At 37.8% G+C, this 20,332-nt stretch overlaps 1 protein-coding gene across 1 annotated transcript in view; it reads left to right on the top strand.

Moving 5' to 3' along the window:
* Window positions 1–20,332, top strand: part of Mmrn1 (multimerin 1) — a 45,234-nt gene that overhangs the window by 1,029 nt on the left and 23,873 nt on the right. The window contains exons 2-3 of the mRNA XM_051152258.1: window positions 8,648–8,767; window positions 11,789–11,895. Coding sequence (XP_051008215.1) covers window positions 8,648–8,767; window positions 11,789–11,895 — 227 coding nt within the window. The remainder of the gene's footprint in view (window positions 1–8,647; window positions 8,768–11,788; window positions 11,896–20,332) is intronic.

Here is a 20,332-nt window from a genome sequence, read left to right as displayed (position 1 = left end):
ATAAACCTAAGTTTAAGTGAACATTGTAAGAAGTCTCAAGTGGACCCAATAATGAAACACAGAGCAGACACATACCTAAGCAAGTGAGTCTTTTATTCACATATGAATTGGTCATCTGTATTTCAAGGCATAAATCAACCTTGTAAATAACTGAAGTAGCTTTGCGTCTAAATTGAGTTAGCCATATCAGTAGTAGAATAAAATTTAACTTAAAAATAGTAGTTCACACCTGCTGTGTAAACAGTGTTTTGAGCAAGCCGTTGACTAGATAACACGAGGAGCAAGAAGCAAGGAAAGTAAGGCCAGCACATCTGAGTGCCTGCGTTCTATTAGTTAGATCTGGTTATTTATAGAATTTCAAGGTTATAAAACTTTAAAAATATAAAAATGATTTTTGCTAAAAATTCACTTAGACTTTGGAATAACCCACGTTACCTGTGAGACAAGTACCACCTACCAGTCATGTTTAACTTGGATGAGTAGACTTTATGTACAGCTGCTAACACACCCTACTTAGTAAGAAGTTTACTATAAAATAAAAATGACAAATGGTAGCTATTGAGAATCTTTTCTAAATTGCTTTCATGTATCATTTCTATTTACCATGTTTTATTAATGTCTGTAATTCAATTATCTTTAATTGCAATAGAACTCCTGAACATTCAAAGGAAATGATTGTGAGCTTTTCATCTGTCTGCAATTAGGAGAGTGCATGTAATACGACAGAAAGCCAATAAACCAAATGAAAAGATAATTAAGCTAAAGAAACACTTAGATAAGAAGTATGTATTGGGCTGTAGATATGACTCAGCCATTAAAGGCTACGCTCACAATGAAAATTAAGACGTATCATTGTATCATAATTAAAATTACTATTTAACCATTTTATAAATAAGTATTAGGCTTGACATTACAATAGCATTAGATTTTGAACTAACACTAGTTATATTAGCTAAGGCCCTTGCTCTCAACACTTAGAAAGTCTTATTTATTTGTCCATTATTTATGAGTGTCCATGATGTGCATGGAACTCTGCAAGGCTTTGAACACATAAAGAATTTGAATGTCCAACCTATATGAAATATTTACTACAAAAAGTAAGGATTAATATACAAATTGAATTTCTCAAAATTCAATGTGTTACAAGAAAATCACATATGAAATCACTAGCTGGGGCCTAGAGAGATGGCTCAGAGGTTAAGAGCAGTGGCTGTTCCTCTAATGGTCCTGAGTTCAATTCCAAACAACCTCATGGTGGCTCACAACCATCTATAATGAGATCTGGTGCCCTCTTCTGGCCTGCAGGTATACATGCAAGCAGAGTACTGTATACATAATAAATAGATAAATTAAATAAATAAATAAATCTTTTTAAAAAAATAAATACAACTAGCTGAGTAGCACTTTACCCTATGGGTTCCCTGATAAGAATAATCTTCAATTGTCTGTATAGTAAAGTAACAATTGATTTAGAGAATCTATTGTTTGCAGTCCTGGAGAACCTGGGGTCTCTAGTAATTTTCTCTACTCTGTCTAAGACACGCTACTCATTAGGTCATCCAAATGACAGTATTGTGAGAGAAAAGCCAGGTTTATCTCAAGACGGAAAGATCCCTAGAAGACTTGAGTTAAAAAAGTTTTTCGAGTTTTTATTTGCTTAATAATAATAACAGCAAACACTTATACGGTGTGTGTGTGTGTGTGTGTGTGTGTGTGTGTGTGTGTGTTTATGTGTGTGCGTGCGCACACAAGTGCATGCATGCGCACATCTGTGACCCACTTAACCATTACATATAAAAATAACTCCACAAAGGGAAGATTCTGCCTTTCTGGAGAGGTTAAATAATTGACATTAAGTCATTTGGTTACTATATCTCAGGGCAGAAATGAGCTGGCTTCAGATCTGGGCAGCTGACTCCTCTAGTGCACTCCCTCAGCAGGAGAGATGCTATCACTCAGAGTGGGAAGACAGAGAGATCTCATCTCTCCGCTTGGGAATCTGCAAAGGCTCGTGGCTGCCTGCAGAATACATTTCAGATTTCTTGCCCAGTTACTCACACAACCTTGTACATTGTCTTCAGCCTCGTATTTTACCACTTTCTACCTATGCAAATTTTGATTCTTTGATCCACAATATATTGAACCTTCCTTTCTTCTTTGTCTAGATAGCATAGTCTTTTCCTTTTATCTATTCCCTTTACACACAAGGGCAGCCTTCTCAGGCTGTTAGGCAGCCCTTCTAATGCACTCTGTGGTTCCCCATCTTCTATCACTGCACTTACAACAGAGAAGAATTCTTTTCTTTCTTTCTTTCTTTCTTTCTTTCTTTCTTTCTTTCTTTCTTTCTTTCTGCATTACTTGAGACAGGGTCTGTGTATGTAGCCCTGGCTGTCCTGGAACTCACTATGTAAACCAGGCTGGCCTCAAACTCACAGAGCTCCATCTGCCTCTGCTTCCGATTTTGGATAAAGACGTGTGCCACCATGCCTGGCTCAAAGAAGGATTCTTACAAAGAACTCGTGATCTCTTTGGATATATGGACCTACCCTTAGTGTTATTTAAATCTCTGGTCTATCAGGTGCATGATAAATAATCCAGCCAGGGTGATATGGGGTATGTAGGGAAATGAAAAAGGGAATGTGAAGTATGAGGGTTCATGTGTGAGTAGAGCTAGTCCCAAAAAGTACCTCTCTGTGCAAATAAGCACTTGTTTGTCTGGAATAAGCACATCATACCTTTATCATTCTGTCATGTTTGAAATTTAATAATAGTACTTAGTATAAAGGAATTATTGTGCCTATGATAGGTTCTTTTCTTCAACATTCTTCTGGATTATTTGCATCTGACTTGGTTCCCTTTTAGCACTCTGAGGGCTGTCAGCTACATCAGATCTGGGGTTTCCTGTCTGGCAGAAGGAGTATTTGTAAATGACTGAGCACATTAAAATAGGCACAAAAAGATGGAATTAGAACTAGGGCACTTATATGTAGGACAGACGTTTGCTAGAGAGCCAATGTGTCCTCAGCATTGTGGTCGTGGAAAAGCTTAGTTACCAGGAATTCCTCCATGCTGCACCCTCATAAGACCCAGGACTAGGATGACAGGCATGAGGAGGAAATCTAGTCAGTTGTGACAGTTCCTTGTCAAATGCAACATGTGTGTGAATGAAGCCAAGGAGAGTGACTTGGGGTAAATAGGCTAACTATTCTGAATGGGGCCAGTGAGCCTTGATTGAGGATCAGAGATGCAATGAAGGGCAGAACAATCCAGCTACCTGTTTAACTTATCGCCAACCCCACCCACTACATACAAGAATCCCTATTGCAGTGATCTTAGGGAATCCAGCTGGTTCTGTAGTGGAGGCCTCGGTAGATCCTCAACATATTCCTCTCCATACAAACTTACTCTGATCTACAAGCAAGTCTTTTCTCACTCTATTATGTTCTGGATCACTCTGCTTCTCCTCATCTTGTCCTCACCCTGGCCTCCTAAGTCACGGGGATACCACACATTGGTATCCCAGTCCTGCAACCCATGAAAATCAAGCCAATGTTCATTGTACATACTGATTCCCTTTATGATGCTTAAAATGAATATTTTAAGTATTGACATGAAAGAGGGATTGGGTCAGGCTTAGAATTTGTTTATCATTTCACATTTTTGTAAACTTAAAATGACAAAGAAATGAAAGTGCCTTAAATAATGTGTTGGCAATAGTTCCTGGCTAGTCAACTGTGTGCTTCAAAACACATTCTGAATTTTCAAAGAAGTGTTTCTCAAAATCTGGGGGGATTTGCAGTCTTACCATCCCCCTTCAAGCTCACTTTGAGTCCTCTGAGCTCAGTTGCTCCTGGACTGAACAAGTTCTCATCCATTCTGCAAAGATCTCAGAGGATTTTTCCCGAAGTCTTCCTCCATTTAGTATTTAGAATGAAGGACTCCTCCTCCTCTTTCAACTTTGATTTTGACATCACCTCTTCAAAGAGACCATCTCTGACAGCCTGACATTGGCCCTCTGGCTCAGTGTCCCCTTCTTATCTCATTGAGATTTTCCTTTCTAATACTCACCTATATCTGCAGACAGCTGAGCACTTTTTGCTTTTCATGAAAGCAGGAATTTTGCCAGTCATACTGGTAATTCTATTCACTGCTTGGGACAGAGAAAGAATCCAAGAAAGCTGGGAAGAAAATGGATTATTGTGTGGTCTGAGAGCTCAGATGGGCAATGAGAACTTGGTGTAGAGAAATATTTCAAGTGATGGATGTGAGTGGTACTGAAGGAGGGGTCTAGAACTGAGGAAAGGGTCTGTGTGGAAGGGGGAGGGGCCTATGTATCTCAGGCTGGCTTGCAACTTGCCATGCTGTCAAAGTTGATCTTGAATTCCTGGGTCTCATAGGCCAAGTGCTGGGCTGGTGGGTGTGTGTCATCACACCCAATGCAACTGGAGAAATTCCAGCGTTTAGTAATCTAATCATGGCAGAGGCCTGCACTACAACCTTTTACTGAAGGAACACAGATTCTCACTTAGTGGGAGAAAAAAAATCATGAATACTGTTTTTAAACAGAGTAAAATACGACCTGCAATGAGCTCCTTGCTCCAGGCTAAGTTTCCTGGCCTGTGAGGGATGATGGGAAAAGAGATGATAGTCATTGCAGGAGTGGGAATGGGGGAGGGTAGACATAAAACCTTGTCCAGACAAGTCTCTATTTTTCCTGATGTCCTAAGTCCACACAGTACTTAAAAAATGACAGTTAAGTCTAAGGACATTCAGACATGCAAAGATGATTCCACATTGCAAAATTCCAAAAGCATCATTACACTAAAGAAAGTTTTCATCTTGCAGACATACAGATGTTTCCACTGTGTTACTGTCAGGGGAAACAAACACTAGAGTGCTTTCTGCATTTTAATAGCTCCCATTGATCATGGACTTTCTTTCTTTCTTTCTTTCTTTTTTTTTTTTTTTTTTTTTTTTTTTTTTGCTATTTCTTGTCATGGCTACTACAAATATGTAAATTTATAGTGCTAGAATTTGACATGTGTTTATTCAGACAAGAGTCCGTTGACAGGAAGGAACCAGTCAGTTAGGCTGAAAAGCAGACATCACACATCTAACCTGCGCTGTCTGCTGCCTGGGAAAGCCTGACCCCTGCTGGATCAAAAGCTGTCTGCGACACTCTGCAGAGGTCACAGTCTAAAGAAAACCAGAATAAAAGAAAAATAAAGCTTGGCAAATTGTTTTAAAAGATCACTTCACAGTTTGACCACAAGTGCATGTGTGTACGTCACTTGTCTATGATTCCATTTGCCACAATTTAACACCACTTTTTCTTGATTAAAAATTAGAAAACAAGTCCAGCTGTATAGTGGAATGGGTCCAGTGTCACTGTCTTCTCACATCACATGGCAAATACTGTACACAGCAGCTGTCACTACCCTAGAACACTGCACATGGCAAAATCTGCCACATCAAGAACATCACACACAGCGACTGAGACCCTGCAGGCTGTGTGCCATCATCATCTGTCGGTGAAAATGTAATGGAAGTCACCGTTCTACCATTCTGTCCCACTCCAGAGAGCATGGTTATGGTGCTAATCATGAATCTTAACTGCAAACATGGATGAGAAAGAGGTGCCTTCTTTTGGAGTTGGGGTGGGAGTGTAAGGGGGGGAGAAGTTCAAAACTAGATTTCTCTGTATAACAGCTCTGTCTGTTCTGGAACTTGCTTGGTAGACCAGGCTGTCCTTGAACTCACTGAGAACTACCTTCTTCTGCCTCTGGAGTGCTGTGACATGTGCCACCACACCTGGCTGAGGTGTTTCTCCTTAAAGTCTGAATTAACTGCAAAATTAAAGTCTCACTATAAATTTAATAGCCATAAAATTTTGTAAGCCATCCTAAACTATACTTATATAAACTATATGGAAGAAACGTGAACAGAAAGTATCATTCATGCCTGGAAATAAAACATTACTTTACAGAAGAAGATAGGAGTTGAAATGTGATGCCGTTTTGGAGTATAGACACAGCTGATTATAATAATAAATCTAAAGTTTTAAGTGTGATCGTGACCATCTTATTAGGTATAAATCCATGTTTTTCATTTTTACTATTTCTTTTGTTCATATTATGTGAAATTCTTTGACTCTCATTAATATATAGTAAACAACATGCCATTTCACTCTTTCAAGGTCAGATTTGATAAAAGACTTCTTTGCCTCAATGTTACCAAATATAATTCTTATAAAATGTCATATGACATGTTAAGAATAATTGTGTGCATGGTTCCTCAGGATTATAAAGATTTTTTTGAACACTGTGGCTGTCCTGAGAGACACCCTTTGTCATTTGGATCAACCATAACTGATGATGACAGCCTTCTGTACTGTTTTCTGGAAATTATTGATTTGGAACACAGAAACAATCATAGATAAGAGGGACTTATCAGGTCATTAGAAAAGAATCTATAATTATTTTCATATAGTACATGTAGTGTGTGCATATATACTATAGGTTAGCTCATTTAGTCTTACCGTAGTGTGACACAGGTCACACTGTTAAGCTTTCTTTACTGAAAACAAAGCTACGTTGAACAGACACAATAATACATAGTAGGGTTTAGAATTAAATGTTTTACAAAAATCTTTTGTATTTATTAAGACTTCTTTTGTGGAATAAAATGTGATCTGCTTTAGAATGAGCTCTGGAAAAATGTACAAACTACAGCTGTAAGTGCCTATAATATCCATTTGGTCTGTTGGATAGTTTTACTTTGAATTTTCTTTTCTTGGTTTTCAGTCAGGATGACTTACCTAACAATGAAAATTTTCTTGCCCTATATTTCAGAAGTTTTATGATATGATTTTTCTTCTTTTCTTATGGATTTTAATTGTTGGTCTCTTGAAAGTGTTCTGGAATTCTTGGAAATAATGTTTATCTCATTGTTTTACTTATTACTTACTGACATGTAAACACAGTATTTTCTCAACATTGTTTAGCCTGAACAAGAAGGTTAGATTTTAAGTTACAATAGAATTCCTGTCCCGCAACATTTTCCTGTATTCAGCAAGCTAAGCTTTTGCTCATGGCCAAAGGTGTCCACTTTTCCTTAAAGGAAATCTTTTGCCTACTCACTTGGAAAATACAAGTTTAACTACTGCTTCTAATTCCACCTGTGGCATCTAGGATTTCCTTAACCTTTTCTACTTCCTAGAGGTTTGTGGTATATATTGTCCCTACTTGCTTCCTGGTGTTATTCTGGGTTTAGTCATTTGTCCCTGTGCTAAGCAATAGATACTGTTACTATAGAATCCAGGCTCTGTTGTCAGACCTGAGAGCACCTGCTGACTCTCACTTTGGCATTTCTCTCTCATCCCTCATTGTATGAATCCTCCACACATATCTAACCATTTCTTAACAAAAACCTCATTCTATTTCATTCTGAAGGTTTTCCTCCCCTTGTGGATTACAACCTCTTATGCTATGGTTTGAAAACTGCACCCAGGAAACACTAGACTGTATGTTGTGTTTATGTCACATGCTAAGGAGCACACGACTATATAGTCCACTATACAGCATCCAGAAACATGCTTTTTATAGATAGACACATCCCATAAAACATATATTTTATAAATAAATGCATATCATCTGAGACTCTGATGTGGCAGGGAAAAAACACTATGCAGCTAGCTTAGAGGATGCTATATCTGGTTTAAGACCTCATAGAGAGCCCTGCCATTATAAATAATTGTGACATATTTACATTGGATTTCTTCATGAATTACTATGACCAGATGATTTCCATTCATGCCAAATCTTAGACTGCTTCTGTTGGCTTATTTGGAAGCCCATTTTTCTTATCATTTGCTATTTCAAATAGGATAATTTTAAATTTGCTGTTCGTGCATAGATGTGTAACTGTTTTGTATTAGTGGACTATTAAGTTAATTTGCAATAAATTATAAAAAAATTTTAATGAACCTAATTATCTTGCTCGATTTAAATTTTGTTTTTGTTTTTGTTTTTTGTTTTTTTGAGACAGAAGTTCTCTTGTAGACCAGACTGGCCTCAAACTCACAGAGATCTGCATGTCTTTGCTTCCCAAGTTCTGGGATTATAGGCATGCACCACCACAGCCAGCAAAAAAAAAAAAATTATCTAGAATATTTTGTTCCTTATTTCCAGCATATCATTGGATGATAACAGTCTCATTTTCTGTATTTGTATTTTCACCATTTATTAATTGTTTCTGTCTTTCTACACATGATTCCATTTGTTTGCTTCTATCTTATTACACAGAGCCCAAAGTAATAGACCTGGATCTGAGACTTCGTGTTCAGTACAAACACTTACATTGGATATAAGAGCAGTCTTGGATTTTTGTCTTAAAGTAACAAAATGCAGGCTCTAACTTAGTTCTGATTATTTTCATCATATAATGTTTCTTTAAATCTCCTTGGATTCAGAAATCAATGTTCATTTTCTTTTCTGTGTGGATATTAAAAATGAGGCAAGCACATTTAAAAGCACTTTTCAAAGTACCTTACTGATATATCAGCCAAAATACATAAAAGTCTATGAAAATTATTTTGACAAAAATACTAACAGTGAATTTTTTCTGCCAATAATGCTTGCTCCCTCAGGAACTGGTGCGCTTATGTACATACCAGGTTGTCCCCGACCGTGATACTGGACACTCAGGGCTCTTATGTACCACATGCAAGAGGATCCTGTGGCTGGCCCAGTGGACGCTGTTCACAGAGGTATGAAATGTTTTCATGTTGGCTTGTAGACTGGAAATATGTAGAGATAGTAATCTTAGACACAGCATGGCTAGGTGGAGGACACTTATATTACACACATGACCTTTAGTAAATGCACATGTGGTGACTAATAGTCTTTGTGCTGTCTATTTGCTTTGGGAACCCTGTGAGCTACTGCAGTCATATACTTAGCTTACTGCCTGATACCCTGTGTTAAGGGAGCGTTAAACTTCTTGTTCTGTAGTCACTGTCATATCAGTTGTGTAACGCAGTCAACAACCCTGGACTTAGATCCTCATGATATGCATAGAAAATTTAAAAGATTTAGTAATTTTTTTTGTTCTAAATAAGAGAATAGTTCATATATAACTTGGCCTGTATTTAAAATAGAGACAGCCATTACCTGCGTTGTGTATGGGGAAGCAGCTCTTCTTTTGTCTATCTTAGTCACCACATTGTTCATTACATGTATGAATACACTATATTATATGTACATTATATAATGTATAATAATACACACACACACCACGGTCACATAATGTAGGGCTGAGCTGCTGAAAACTTCTCTGAACCCATAGGGTGACTGTGGCACGACTAGAGATGTTCACAAAGGACCTGCAATTAAAACTAGCATCGCTATGCAAGCCCTGAGACTAAAGCTACACAAATTATCATACAAATAACTCAGGAAGTGAAGCTGACGACACAGCAGCAACCTGGAACAATGCACAGTAAGGACACACAAAATCCTGGTGTTCCTGAGTCCCTTGAGGACTAGGATTCCTGGTCCATAGAACTAAGTATTTCTTAGGGAATTGTGAGAGCTAAATCGTGACCCTGCTTTCAGCCAGTATTCCCTTTGTGATAATTTTCTTGTCATAGAAGGCACACAGAACATATTGTTAATTCTTTGATAATGAAAATATTACCATAGTAACCCTTGTCATATTGTTCCTCCCCCCATCTCTTCTCTCTACTGAACCCAGCTACATTATCCTTGCCCCTCTCTCTTACAGTGTGCGTCCATTTGAGTGGGTTTTTCCACTTATCCGCAACTCTAGCATTTATATGATAGTTGTCTATTTTTTCTTTATTGTATCAACATGACATGCAACAAACATTCCGTTTGCCAGAGCAGGAACATTTGCCCTAAGCACGATTCAAGAAAGTTCTAAGTTATAGAGTCGACGCCACAAATTAAATAAAGCCGTCTTCATTTCTTACTTTGCTTCAGGAGTTGGGCTAGAGATGGTGGTTCCTCCAACAGAAATATTTATTTGGTGTAGTTTATGACAGTACACGTAGGTGGATGACAGCATGCTTTTAAGGCAGGAAGGAATCTTGTAGCTTATTCCCCTTCTGAGGAGCAATCTCTGACACAGGGACCTACCTGTCTTGCTACAGCAGAAGTGAAAATCAGAAGGATGCATTTCCTCCCCACACAGTTCTTTTTTTAAATATATTTTATTAATCTATACATATTACATCTCAATGGTTATCCCATTCCTACTATCCTCCCATTCCTCCCTCCCTCCCATTTTCCCTTTACTCCCCTCCCCTATGACTGTGACTGAGGTGGACTTCCTCCCCCTTTATATGCTCTTAGGTTATCAAGTCTCTTCTTTGTAGCCTGCTATCCTTCCTCTGAGTGCCACCAGGCCTCCCCATCCAAGGGACATGGTCAAATACAGGACACCAGAGTTCATGGGAAAGTCAGTCCTCTCTCTCCACTCAACTGTGAAGAATGTCCTGGCCATTGGCTAGATCTGGGCATGGGAGAATGGGGAAATAGAAGGATCTAGAGGGTCCTAGAAACCTACAAGAAGAACATTATGATGGGCAGATCTGGGTCCAGGGGTCCTCCTCAAACTATGGCACCAGCCAAGGACAATATGTGCAATAAACTTCGAACCCACACAGTTCTTAAACAGGTCACAAGGGTTAAGGTGACAAATTTCAGTAGCATGGCCCTCACTTAAATAAATCATATTAAAATTCCAGTTCCATCAGTTTTACATATGAAAAATTTAGCAAGTTATTTATCTCTCTATTATTCATGATCCTCAGTAGATCAGAGTAATAACATCATTGTTATAGAATTAAAGTGATTATGAAGTAGGTTTATGTCTACTTGTATAATACACCTATTTGGTAAATAACACCTGTACAGTGGAGTCTTGTGTTTAATGATAATATATTACACTTACAACTTTGACTCACATATATACAGAGCCTATAATTGGGTGCCATTTATGAGTTATTTCATCTGTTTTATTCAAATGTCATAATTTTACATCTTGGAAAATTAAAATATAAAAGTTGAAACGACAGCAGCATGAAATTATCCTAATTGCAATTTAGTCACCAACATAACTTATTTCATATGGCCTGATTTCTTTGCTGGAAATGGACATCTTATTAACTATAACCATTTAGGAAGTAATAGGAATGGAAAGAGATAAAATATTCTAATATTATGCTTTAAAGCTGGAGTTAACATAAGTTCTAACACTGTTCTAGCTAGAAAACATAATGCAAAAAAACTATTGTGTCTTTAGAAAATGCAATGACATATTAATTTAAAATACTAGTAATAAAACCACTTATGGTTTTTATTGCATATTCAAAGCAATTCTATTGGCCGTTTTGAATATAATGTTGATGATAGGCTTATGGTTCTATAATAGTACCAAGACTAAATGGTTATTGCATTTCAGAAAGTATTCTAAAGACTTACTTTTATAGTTCTTGATTCTATCTTTTAAAAAATATATTTTATTAATATATTCATACTATATCTAAATTGTTATCCCACCCCTTGTATCCTCCCATTCCTCCCCCCCTCCCATTTTCCCCTTACTCCCCTCCCCTATGACTGTGACTGAGGGAGACTTCCTCCCCCTGTATATGCTCATAGGGTATCAAGTCTCCTCTTGGTAACCTGCTATCCTTCCTCTGAGGGCCACCAGGCCTCCCCATCCAGGGGACGTGAAGCAAATAATTTGTTGCTTTTCTCTTCAGATCTCAGAAGACCTCCAATGCTGTCTATAGGATGCAGCATAAGATTGTCACCTCATTAGAATGGAGATGCTGTCCTGGATACATAGGGCCAAACTGCCAGATCAAAGGTATCTGCCAATAAGAACATCATAATAACAGATTCAGAGAGATAAGTAATTGAATCGATCCATTATGAGCCAAGGAAAATTAGGAAGAAGCCAGACATTAGGCCTGTTGTTTTAAAGCTTCCTAAGTGGGAATTGCATAACCTGCCTCTTCATTGTCCTCTTAGTCTTTGTATTGGTTTTAGAAGTGAGATCTCACTCTTTTACTTACTCTTAGTTAAAGCTACAAAGACAAGCCTTCTTGAGATATTATTGCAAATTATAATTTTATACTCTAAGTAACTATGACTAGACATAACCCATATAAAATAACTATAAAACCCGCTGGTTTTGCTTCAGTTCACCTATATGATATGACGGGACTGTGAATGAAAGTTCATATTAAAAAATATACCATGTATACTATAAATAACTAGATTTTTTTATCTTAAAGGAGCCAACTTTTTTCTAAAGCTGAGGTTTTAAGAATTTTCTGGTAGAAGGCTGATCAAACACACAGTCACCTGCTGTGGCTTAACATTTATGCAACTGTTATTTTGTTTTTGACTTTAAACAGGCTTTCTTTGAAAAATAAGACTTGGCATCTGCATTTATATTTTAAGTGAATGAATATTACAAGAAAGTCCATTAGCTGTGCTGAAGAAATCAATCAACAGTGTAGGATATTTTGATTAAAAATTAATGGAACTGTGGAGAAACCATTATGAGTCACATTAAGAAACAGCAAATCCTGTAAGGGAGCTCTAAGAATCACACAGTTTAGTCAGGGGCATTATTCATGGGTGGCCAGCCCATGCATGAAGCGAGGATCTGTGGGCAAATCTTCCATACCTTTGTTTTCTTTGGGCCTGGTTTAAATTTCAGAGAAAACATAAAAAAGTCCAATACATTTTGAGATGATAGCACGGATGCTTTACCTTTTACAGAAAACATTACCCACACTAAAAATATTTGGAAATGAAGTGATACAAAATGTTTGAAAAAGATCCAAATGTGACATTGCTTTCAAATAATTTGTTTTTAGGAGGAATGCTAACATATTCACAGTGTTATAGTACATTTGTTTCTAACCCACCTTTTTTTGATATTTTAAAATCTGAACAATATTTGGAATTGTGTTTAAGGTTTATATTTCTCCTCTTATATGAAAGGCATTTTAGGAATATTAACCCTATGATTATTTCCTAAAGATTAAAATATTGGCTTGCAAAGTGTCCTTTCAGAAATGTAGGCTGTCATTACACACTCCGTTGCACAGAATGGCTGACTGCAGGTGGCAGGGAGCAAAGCAATATGTCAAAGCACATCCCAGGCCCAACTGCTGAGAGCTGTGCGTGCCCCCCACATTCAGCCTCCTGGACTTGCTAATCAATTCTTAATCATTATGGCAGACTACATACATATAGATGGAAAAGAAGCTATAGAATCCAGTGTTAAATATAACCACAAGAAACAAAGCCAAGTGATAATTTGCATATCTGTTCTGCATGGCCATTCCCTTCTTATGGGGATTACCAAGTGTTTAAGTGTAAGTGGTTTATATTCCTGTGGTCAATGGCACCTCAGATTCTTCCTAGAAGCCATCTATGGATATCTTTAAATATTAAACTTTCAGTTTGCTCTTTCAATACATGTTGGGGAAAAAAAGTCTCAGAAAAACTTCAGTGATGTTTTTCTCCAGTCATAGTCACCTAATTAAAGCAACACAAAAGGCCGGTGTCTGCTGATTAGGACATTATGAAGAGGCATCTTTCCTATTGAAATATATGTGAAAATAAGTCTACAATGACAGGTTTACCCAATTATTTCAAATTGTCATATAGTCGATTCTAATGGAGATTTGATTCCAACAGAATGTCATGTTGCTCAAACAGAATCCTAGCCATTTGTCTCTTACTTTATTGTAGTCCACCAAGTACTTGAATTTTTTATAAGTGAAATTGATACTGGTAGCATCAAGAACCACTGCCTCATGCAGTCCCCGAACCATTCGTTCATTAGTTCTGTCCTGGTTTACTTTGTCCTTTGCATTTTTCCATTCTGATACTTACCTAATGACATCTCAAGCTGTCCCTCAACCCACTGTTCTTAATAAATATGCCATCAGCTTTTCATTCTTATACAGTGGATCAAACTGTCCCCATAAGAATATAGAGTTTGGCAGCACCGCCTTTGAGGTTTCGTGTGGCAGGCTGCCTCAGAGCAAAAATCATCGGCCTGGTTGATCCATTCTTTAAACCTCGGCAGAGACCTCTAGAGTCTGTTTATGTGGGTACTGATTGTGTAGGTACAATAGCAATTATTTCAGGCCTCGTCCCTCAAAGTATCATGGGATTATTTGTTCATAGAAAATATGTAAAGTGCCACACACATTTCATAAATCTCTGCTTCCCAAATTAGTTTCATCTCCAGAAACAAAATTAATTTCATTCTGTAAACATGACGATTTCCTTTGAATTTGATTACAGCAAAGAAATGGCATGGTGAGGAAAGCACGTGATAAAATATCAGAAAGTCTGTTGGCAGCTGGAGTGTTCTCCCTGCCCTTCCCCAAATGTATCCATCTCTTCCCAGATCTTTTTCTGCTTCTTTCTGAAATCCATTTGCTGGCTGTTGGCAGGAGGTGCTGCTCATCAATCCTGTGGATGATTCTTCCTGCCTCCTATCCCAGTGTGCTCATCTGCTGGCCATGTACCTGAGCACAGATAATCAGAACACTTGGGTTCTAGTCGTAGCGTAACTACTAAAATAGAATAGTACCAAAAGGAATTTTTATGTTTTGTGGCTGGAACTTTGGAGAAAGAAAGAAAGAATGAAACAGGGAAGGAAGGAGAGAAGGAGGGAGGAAGGGAGGGAGGGGGAGAGAAAGATTAGGTCAAGCATCAAAGCAATAGTTTTCACTTGGTTATGGCTTTAGGTAATGGTCACAAATATTTCATCTTTCCCTTTAGGAGGAAACATATTTTATTTTGTAATGCTCTATTCGAGACAATTGTTTTAATGTCTGTATTAACACTCCACTTAAGCCCATGAGATAAGATTTGCAATTATATACCTCTCCAGTAGATGTCTCTAAAATATTCTGAAGTGAGACAAGAAAATTATGGTTTGCTATTCCATAATAAAAGAAAGCAATTTATGTTCAATTGGTGTTAGATTAGAGAGGATTTTCTCAAATCTGCTAAACATTAGAGCCTACACAAGTTTCCTGAAAAGAAAAAAACAGTACATAAAATTACATTTTAAAATATCTATCACAGATATTATGAATACTGAAAAGATATGTACAGATATGGAATAAGTTGACCTCATTAGACATTATAAACATGTGTCAAATATTTTATTTTTTCAAATGTGAGAATATTCAACAATTTATAAAACAACTGCTTGAATTTACATTTTAAATACAAGCTTTCTATAGTGAAATTATGTTAAAATACATTCCAAATTCATCATGCTGAATTTTATCCTACCTAAAGGAGGAAAAATATGTGTTTCTTGTATTTTTATAAAGCAGTTTCTTCCCAATATTGTTCAATGAGCATCTTGCTTCCTAAAACTATGAAACTTTTGGCTGAAGGATGTTGACTTTCAGAGTCACTGCCTACTTCATCTTCAGGAGCACGGTGAGCACCCACCCTGCTCGTGTGCCCGATGCTGCAGGATCAGCTGGATGTCTGTCTTGTGTGGCAATAAGCAGGAAAGGGGGGGGGGGCGTCCTCATTACTGACTTACCACTAATAACTTCCTCCATATGGCTCAAAGGGCTTAAGGAAAATATCTTTTACAAATTTACAAATAAAACCTATCTAATTGAAGAGGAAAAAAAAGTACCTAACAAGAAAGTTGTAACTTTGCACTGCAGGATGAAACCAAAGACCTAAGGAGAAAGAGAGAGATGGAGGGAGGGAGGGAGGAAGGAAGGGAGAGAGAGAGAGAGAACCCTAAGTTGCCTTTTAAAAATAAGTACTCATGGTCTTTACAGTGTATTGGCTTAAGCTATTGCTTTGCTGTAACTGCATCTGTCACATAAAGAGGACAAGGGAAAGAGACCTAGAAATCTGTACTTCACAGGACCAAACAGTCTGTATTTGTGTAAAAGGGAAGATAGATTACCAGGACAACCTCAGCAGTCCTTGTGGAAGGGTATACATTGGGGGACACAGAAAGATTTCTAACTGAAAAACAATAAAGGAACATCAATCACCCAAGCCTCTCATCACAGGAGAGTAACTGACTGCCTGCCAGAGATCCCATCGGCACTTTGCAGCTGCTGGTCAAAATTCTAGAAGATAAATTGGAATGAAGGGCAGTGCTGAACTCTGGTTGACAAACACAGTCAGGAAAATATAGCATCAATTATTGAATTTGTGAAACAGGCAATTCAAGTTTTTAACAACCTTGGCAGAGACCTCAGCAAATAAGTTCCAGAGCAGAAAGGTTCATGGGACAACCAGATCCCAAGGACCTTTGTGTGGTGTTAAATGCCCTGCAATTTGTAGGACAATTTTCTCACCTAGTTTATACGAGCACACACATGCATAAGAACATTTGAAATTTATCGCTCAATTGTATTTTTCATTCATAGCAGTCTTCTTAAAACTTTACCAAGCTGTGAAAAAGGGTTCAATTCTCCACCATATATGTCTTAATCATCAAAGAGTAGAGTGTGGTAAGAAACAGGGGTTTGAGGTAAGGTGCCCCATTGTCAAGCTTGGGCAATAGCCTGTAGGCAGAGCCACCTCACCAGCACTCACTGATTTCTTTTTCTCTTCCACTTGTCATTAACTGAAAAATATCCTTGTGCTTCTCAGTTCCTGTTTCCAGACTTCTGATTTCTCTAGATTGCTACCGTCTATTTCTCTGTTTTGTGTTTATAAAAATAAATAACATTCACGAATGTTATTTTATGCCTTTTTACTCTAAGGTTAATAGAAAATTAGACTTTGGTGTTCAGCGCCGTCTTCCTTTCTCTTCCTCACTTTACCTCATAGCTGGGCTTCTTACCACCTGAAGATACAGGGTTGGTCTAAACTGGTTAGTACAGGGGCAACTATGATGCTAGAGAAAATCCTTCCACACAAATCTCAAACAGCCTTCCTTGATCCATATAGAGTGTATGTCCAGTCTAAATAATAAGAGCCCTGATAAGCCCATATATTTGTATGTTTAGTCACCAGGGAGTGGAAGTGTTTGAAATAATTAGAAGATTAGGAGGTGTGGGCTTGTTGGATGAAGCGTGTCACTGAGACACCAGGCCCAGTCCCCGCCCCCACCCCACCTCACTGGTGGATGTAAAGTTCTCAGCTGCTTCTCCAGCACCATATGTGCCACCATGGTCCCCACCATGACGATGACAAATTAACCCCAGAAACTGTAAGCAGGCCCCCAGTTAAACACTCTCTTTTTTGTGAGAGTTGCCTTGGTTGTAGTGTTTCTTCACAGCAGTAGAATTGTGATGAAGACAGTGTGCATGTATTTTTTTTTTTTATTAATTTATTCTTGTTACATCTCAATGTTTATCCCATCCCTTGTATCCTCCCATTCCTCCCCCCCATTTTCCCATTATTCCCCTCCCCTATGACTGTTCCTGAGGGGGATTATGTCCCCCTATATATTCTCATAGGGTATCAAGTCTCTTCTTGGCTACTTGCTGTCCTTCCTCTGAGTGCCACCAGGTCTCCCCCTCCAGGGGACATGGTCAAAAGTGAGGCACCAGAGTACGTGAGAAAGTCGTATCACACTCTCCACTCAACTGTGGAGAATATTCTGACCATTGGCTAGATCTGGGAAGGGGTTTAAAGTTTACCTCCAGAACATGGAAACAGCCTAAGTGTCCCTCAGTAGAAGAGTGGATAAAGAAACTGTGGTACATATACGCATGTATTATTATGTAGTGTTTGTATCAGATGTAAGTCTCCCAGCTTCCCAATCCTAGAAAGATGCTAAGTGAAATGTTATAACCTTCACATCAAAATATATGGCATGCCATACTTTATAAGAAATGAAAGTCGGGCGTGGTGGCACACGCCTATAATCCCAACACTCAGGAGGCAGAGGCAGGCGGATCACTGTGAGTTCGAGGCCAGACTGGTCTACAAAGTGAGTCCAGGACAGCCAAGGCTAACACAGAGAGACCTTGTCTCGAAAAACCAAAAAAAAAAAAAGATCAGCAATTACTAAATGGAAACCTCATGAAGCTGAAAAGCTTCTGTAAGGCAAAGGACCCTGTCAACAGAACAAAACAGCAGCCTCCAGACTGGGAAAAGGCATTACTTATTTTCTTAAATTAACATATATATTAGCCATAATAAATTAGCCACATGCCAAGTTGCAGAAGTCATAAACATAAGCCACTCACACTCTAATAATCCCTAATGACTTGCTGACTGGTCACAGTTGACACCAACAAATAGTCCTTTTCAGAGAAATCATCAAACATAGGAGACTACTATGGATTTCTCTGAAGAGTTCCCACTCAGATCCAGAGCTATTTGGTTTCACAAGGTCTGTGCACATTTGTAATGTCTATTAACATCAGTGCTCTTGATGTCCTGCTCTGCTGGCCTATATGAAAGAGAAGTGATCGTATTCATGTTTTGTGATCTGTAAAAGCTATGTGCTTTTAAATGTTGTCCCTCATCCTTGCCAGCTACATCATGAAAATTCCTAGAACAATTCCAAATGTAGGTACCTGTATCTGAAAGCTATGTAAGCACCATTTGGTTATAGTTGGGGCAACTTAAATGAAGGAGCATTTTTAATTTTATAGTTTTGTCACACACATTCCATTTATTTAAAAAGATCTACTTATTTTTCTCAAGAAACTGATCATATTATATTTGGTTTCAAATTATACATGTATAAATATTCAAATAACATGTTTCAAATAGCATCTGTTTCAAATATAGGTGTTTCATATCACATATATGTGAAATTATTTATGAGAAAAATTATTTTAAAATGGCTTCTTAGCCTTGGTAACAGCAGGTACTATTGAAGTTTAAATATTCTTGCAGTGTTTCATGTTTGAACCTGTAACACAAGCTCTCTCTGCCTTTCTGTCCGTTTTCTGTATTTAGACTGTCGTGTATTTGCTACATTATAGGAAATTCAGTGTTCATACTTGAACACTGGCACAACCTAGATGCTTGGTGACAGACACCATATTCATCTTGTCTCCACCTGAGATGTCTGAATATGGTGACTGTTGACAGCAGGACCATATCTGAAGCTGTGCTTGCGTTTCCAGGCTGATTTTCTTACTCTTGTGCTATTGCTCTATTGTTCTTTGTTTTCCAACAGTGATGGGATTTTTGTTTTGTTGTTGTTGTTGTTGTTGTTGTTTTTGTTGTTGTTGTTGTTGTGTTAGTGACAGAGTTTCTCTTTAGCCCAGGCTGGCCTGTAACTCTTAGCAATCCTGCCTTATCCTTTCAAGCATTGGAATTACAGCTGTAAATCACCTGGCTTGGCTACATTTTCACAATCACAATTCATAGAAAATTTTTTTCTTGAGTGTTACTATATATGACTATTAATAATATTAAAGATGTTTTACCTTCCAGTTTTCTGAGATAAAGCTATTAACTTCAGTCAAATTCATGATTTTCACATTTTAGTTAACTTATAAAAATAGTTATGTATAAAAGATATTTATTTCACTAATAAAATGTAAGTTTTTGTTTAATTGACTGTTGGTTTCCTAAACATTATTTTCCATTCATTAGATATTTATTTCAGAAAGAATAGTAGCATAAAATTGATTTGCCATGATATTTCTCCTTTAGAATTGTTATTATACTATACAACATAGGAAATAGTTTTGAGATGGTCCTGGGATAGGAATTTCATCTCATATGCTTACTAATATATCCTTTATTCCTTATCACATATACACAATTAACTTGAAATAAGTTAATATCACAGTTTCAAGGTGAATTATGTCAATTATTATATAACATTATTATGTGCTTTCTGAAAGATGTGGTTCATAATTGTCAACATTTTGACAATTAATAAGCCATATCGCTTTATCCTCACTAGAACCTGGAGCGGGGAGCACGTGTACGGCTGGCTAGGAATGAAGACTGACAGCCTAGCATCAGAGTCTAAGGCTGAACAATCAGTAGCTTCTAGATGTGACTGCTGGGGGGGACAACAAAAACATCTTTCATGTTCTGCAAGCCATTTGCTGGGCCTTACTGCCTAAGCCACAGGGAGAATGTGTGCATGAAGGAATGGAGAGGTGGTGGGCAGGGCCCGCAAATGCCACTTTCTATAATGGCCCACGTCTTTATGGAATGATGGACACAGGATGTTCACTCGTTAGACTCATAATAAATCATACCTTTAAAAAACTGTTCTGGTCATAACTGGGACCGTATTTAAAGATCTATGAAGACTTTTGTATTTCAGTTTTACTGTGAAAATAGAAAATGCT

Source organism: Acomys russatus, chromosome 10, assembly GCF_903995435.1.
Source record: "Acomys russatus chromosome 10, mAcoRus1.1, whole genome shotgun sequence".
NCBI classification, from domain to species: Eukaryota; Metazoa; Chordata; class Mammalia; order Rodentia; family Muridae; genus Acomys; species Acomys russatus.
Note: the sequence above shows the minus strand (reverse complement) of the source record. Positions and strands in the feature narration are given on the sequence as shown.